Source organism: Cynara cardunculus (genome assembly GCF_001531365.2).
Source record: "Cynara cardunculus var. scolymus isolate 2C chromosome LG 2, CcrdV1, whole genome shotgun sequence".
NCBI classification, from domain to species: domain Eukaryota; kingdom Viridiplantae; phylum Streptophyta; class Magnoliopsida; order Asterales; family Asteraceae; genus Cynara; species Cynara cardunculus.
The window spans coordinates 26,013,176-26,018,660 of NC_037529.1; the positions used below are offsets into that span (position 1 = coordinate 26,013,176).

The 5,485-nt window shown below is 32.1% G+C and overlaps 1 protein-coding gene across 2 annotated transcripts in view; it reads left to right on the forward strand.

Moving 5' to 3' along the window:
- LOC112506958 (vacuolar cation/proton exchanger 3-like) overlaps positions 1–1,941 on the forward strand; it is a 6,907-nt gene extending 4,966 nt beyond the window's left edge. The window contains exons 10-12 of one of the 2 annotated variants that reach the window (XM_025111309.1): positions 284–374; positions 465–526; positions 1,620–1,941. In XM_025111309.1, the coding sequence (XP_024967077.1) occupies positions 284–374; positions 465–523 (150 nt within the window). In that variant the 3' untranslated portion in view covers positions 524–526; positions 1,620–1,941. Of the gene's footprint in view, positions 1–283; positions 375–458; positions 527–1,619 lie in introns of both variants that reach the window. The other variant, XM_025111308.1, reaches the window with a different exon arrangement.
- The last annotated feature ends 3,544 nt before the right edge of the window (positions 1,942–5,485 follow it).

Consider the following 5,485-nt stretch of genomic DNA (forward strand, 5'->3'; position numbering starts at 1 on the left):
TTTAGATTTTTTATATTTAAAATGAGATGTTTATTCTGTATTTGATTGTGTTTATCTGCAGTTAGTTACACGAATTCAAATATGGGATGAAATCGGATAGGGATGAACGGGTTTAAGAGTTTTTAAGAGTTTTAAGAGTTTTTAAGAGTTTTAGCCAAATGCTTTATAATATAGTATAGATATACATGCATATATATATACATATATATATATATATTTATTTACTTTTTATAATAATAATTTAAATTAATATCCAGGAATTATAATAAATAATTAATTGCAGGATGGAACTTCTCATTACCTGAAGGGAGTTGTTCTTCTACTATGCTACTTCATCATTGGGGCTAGTTTTTTTGTTTCCGTTTCTCCAATAGGTATAATTTCTCCTTTATTTATTTATTTATTTTCATATTTAAAAGTTATTAATTATTTCTTTGAAATTTAAATCCTTTGGCTAGCACCAGGCGACGATGTCGTGACAATGGGACTTGAATCCTCGAATCAGAAGATCTTTAGAGTATGAAAGGTAGTTGATTCCGTCTGTATTATAATTCTCTAGTTGTTTTATCTGTTTATAAATTATATATAAATAAATATTTGATTTTTCTTAAGACTTGTGTCTGACGCCATGTTATGCTTGTGGCATGCTATGGCCTAATGTGTAGTTTTTTTAACACGATATTTGGTTTTTCTTACATTCTTAATTTCATACTTGTTAGTATTAAATATAAAATCTAATTTAAACTAATTACTATCAGTGACTCATTATATAATAGTAGAAAACATATGTTTATATATATATATATATATATATATATATAATATGGCGTCTTGAAAAACGTAATGTCCTTGCCATGACTCTTATAACGTAAGGCTTGGAATCGCCGGTATACGACACCTTACGTCATTTAGAAACTAGAACCTTGGTCATATGTAATATATACTCATAAGGCCTGTTAATTTAAAAAAATTGAAGAAAAAAAATCACACACACAAATATATATATATATATATATATATTATAAATACAGTTTCTTTTAATTTGTTTAATCATAAAAATTTAATAATTTTTAAAATAATCTAAATAAAAAAACTATTTCTATTCTAAAAGATGCAATTGGAAAGGATAACTCGATCTTTTATTTAAATCACTTTAAAATACTTGTAACCTATTTAAATAATCCATATCATGTAAATTATTACAAAAAAATTTATATCACCTCTAAAATCAACGGTTTATTGAATCGAACAGATAAAGAATGTTCGTTCTCTCTTTTAACCCACTCCTATACATGTATAGACGAATAATCGTGTGAGAAGAGAAGTTATGATGAGAAACATAAGAAAAAATCTGAACCCTTGCGCACTTTTAATCTCATACCCATTAATTATGCTTTAGAACATAATTGATCGGAATGCACCTCATTAATGTTGACATTCAATCAGAATTGATCCAATTGTGAAAATCTTTTTTTATCATTCTCACCATAACTTCTCTTTTCACCGGAACCCAACCCCACATATATCATATATATATATATATATATATATATATATATAATATTTTTGAATAATTAATGAAAAATTTAATAAAGAATTATTGTGATATTTTCTTGCAGGGTATTTGAGTGTTGAGAATTGATCAATATGCATTCATACATCATGACTTTGTTCTTGATTCTTTGGTTGAAGCTGGACAGAAATATTGCATTGGCTTATGCAGTCTTTGCTTGTACAGTACAAGTTCAAGCAGCCTGGAGGTCCTTGTATTCTTATTCATCCCATCAGTCTCTCTCTCTACATATATATTATATATATATATATATATATCATTTCCTTTGTAATATGTTGTCTTAAATAAGGTAATCATGTGATCATTAATTAATGTTTGAAAAATAAATATAATCCTTTATTAATATTTCTTGTATTGTATTCCTCTTAATAAATATTTTTCTTTTATTTTGTTACGAGTTCAGATAGCAATTTTCAGAGGTTAAAAAACTTTGGTGGTCAGACCAAGGACCACTGTACAAATTCTTGTTTTCTAGCTTTATATTCGTTAAACTAGGGGCAGACCCATACTCTTGCAGAGGTCACTCTTTCATTCCTTTATCGTCATCTTAAATAATTTAGACCACGTACCGCTTGTTAGCGTGGACCGTAGAGTCACATAAATTAACGTTCTTACATAACGTTAATATATGTTAACGTATTTTAGAATGTAACTTTGGTAAACTTGTTCCAATAAGGTGGTTCTTACGAAACTTTGAATTTCTTCAGAAACCCAACCTGGCCTTTTAAACTAAAGGTCGTTTACTAAATATGTACCGGGTAAGCAGTTATCAACAAATACTTACCGGGTAAGCAGTTATCAACAAATACTTACCGGGTAAGCAGTTATCGACAATAGTCTAAAGGTCGTTTACAAAATACTTACCGGGTAAGCAGTTATCGACAATAGTCACCCTACAACAAAATTGGTTTATAGGACACTACCGATTTCTAAGCGTCCTAATAGGCCTCTTTATAGGACTTAGTTTATAGGACCACAAAAAAAAATACAGTGTCTTATCTAAAGGCGTTGTAATAAGTTTATATGACGTTTTTTGACGTCGTAATAAGTTTTTTAGAACACTTTTAATATAAAACGTCTCATTAGCAACTTTATAGGACATTAATTGTCCTATAAAAACAAATGTCCTATAAAAAATTGAGTTTATAGGACACTTTCTCAAAAGTGTCCTATAAAGTTGCTAATGCAACACTTTGTATTAAAAATGTTCTAAAAAACTTGTTAAGACGCCCAAAAACGTCACATACACTTATAAACCCAATTTTGTTGTAGTGGATCACCATTCTTACTTATCTTAGTTGGCAACATTTTCGGATATCAAAATGAATTGATTATAAGCGTTTATCACTCCAAAAGTGCTTACCGGCCGGGTAAGACTCAACTTTTGTCTTCTCTCTTTCTGGGTAAAATTGTCAGTCGTTAGTATGCTTACTCGGTAAGTTAATTGACCCAACCCGATAATTACCGTTTGATAAACAACTCATAAGTAAAATTAGTTTTATATATAAGCAATAAAATGTATGATTATACAAGTTTATGTTTTTTAGGCATAGACGTCTAATTTGCCTTTCTGTTTCATGTCAAAATCATGGGTTGGCATGTTAATTTTGAAGGTCGATTGGCTTCGGAAATAAGATATTGACACGTATGTTTTAATTAGGACGAAGAGAATGAGAACTTTTATTCCCTTGGAATAACTCATTTGAGACTTTAATTTATGACCTTTTTTATACAACTTTTTATTCAATTATTCATATAGTAAAGCCAAACACCTATATATGCATATAAATATAAAAACACTAGCTACTATAGATGAGTTAATCAGACCCGATTAAGACATCAATTTGTACTTGATTAAGTCAAAAGATGCGATCAACGCTACAATTGCACAACCGATATGTAGGGGTGGAAATTACCCATATTTTTTCCCTAGTGCTTGAGTAGTCTTGATTTGTTTAATTTTTACATCTTGGTCATTTTTTGTTTGTTAACACCCAATGATGCGGACAAACTGATCACTTGAATGTATGTAAAGTATAGTCCTCAACTTGGAAATGAGTAGGATGTCGTGACACAGGCTTGGGTGATGCTAGGGAACTCGAAAGGGTTCTTATAACACCAACTAGAGGTGGGTTTGCACAATGAGATAGACTATAACCATTGGAGCAGTAGGCAAGCTAGTTGGTTATATCATAAACACTTAAATTATTTGTGTCTGCGCATTCCATCAAACCTAAGAAGGTTAATTAAGCGTCATCATTGACAAGAATAAGAAGTTAACTATTCGAGACTTTTACAAGAGGTGTTAGTAGTTGTCGCGACTTGGCCTCTTGAAAGGGAGTGCCCACTCCCACACAATATAATGAGCACTATTCTTGATCAAGTGTTCACCATGAAATATGGGGAAAACCCATACCTACATATCTTTTATCCAAGTCTTTTGTTAAAGTTATTTCACCAACAAACCAACCAACTAATTTTCATCCTCTCTAATCGAAACTTGTAAAAGGAAGTTGATGAAAACAATAGTGTCTTGATTGTTCAATCCCTGTGGATGCGATTCTGGTTCTTACCAAACTATTACTTGAAGTGACAATCAAAGTGACCAGTGTACACTTCCGATGTCCACCGTGGACTGTTTACTAACCCACTATGATGACACTTGTTTCGCGCATACCATTTGTCTTGTAGACTAAAATTATACTTGAATTTTTTTTTATGTTGTCTAACGTTGTTTTTTATACTTTGAGTCATGTCATGCATGTCATTAGATATTGGTTGGGGTAGTAGTGTCCAAGGTACTAACAGAGACCGTCGGGAACAGACAGGTGCTAGAAGTAGTGGATCGGTTAGACTAGATGAGTCAAGGTCTATAGGGGGTCTTGATATCCTGCACTCACCTATGGATGTCCCCGTTGGTTTGAATATCCCTAAGGCTATGCATCTCCCATCGATTGAGAATCGGAGGATGAACTCTCTGCACCCGTGTAGATGGTTGTGAGGATCTCGACCTCTTCAACGATCGTTAGCCCTCCTCACTCTCAAAAAGCGTTGAATCTCTATCCACCATACCAAAGCCTCCTCGATAGGCGTTGGTACAAGCCTCTGATGTCGCCTCCTTTGAAGCTGATATGTTTAAAACTTATTAGTTTACAATTTGACTATTAATATAATTCACATATTTAAGTATTTAAATTTGACAAAAAAAAAAAAAAAAACTTACTTCGTCCGCATCAAGGAACTCCAAATGATGGCTAGACTCCTATTCCAGCAAATTGCCCTCGGTATCATGCAATCGCAGATGTAAAACAAATTGGAATAGGGAAATGCTTCGAAAACCAATATCTGTGAATTACAACATCGAAGCACGTATAAGTAAATTGTATAATCTCAAGTAACGTAAAACTTATAAATATTTAATTAATATATAGTAACTGAATGAACCTTAAAAGTAAAAACAATTCTCGTAAGTGTTAACTTCAATAGAGTGTTTTCTAATCACAATGTTCATCTGGTTGGAAGTCGTTCCCAAATATATCCGTATTGCAACAAGTGCACGCTAACCTCAAACCACATCCTGTCCTGTGTAATATATGGGAACACCTAGGTCTATAATTAAGTGTATGTGGAGGAGCAGTGAGTCTCCATTTGTGATGCATATGTCCATCCATGAACCAAGATAGGTCAATCTAACCAAGGCTAACATGCTAGCAAAACCAGTGAACTTGCCCAAAATATGAGTAGCAACCAATATTCGGGGCTTCAAAGTCAACGAGGCTTTGTAAAAATCACTTTGCGTATGAATTCAATGGTTATTATCGTTAATAATACATTTATATAAATATAAGACATCACAAATATATAAATGACTTCAAATAAACAATAATTCATTATAACATTAGTTTGAACATG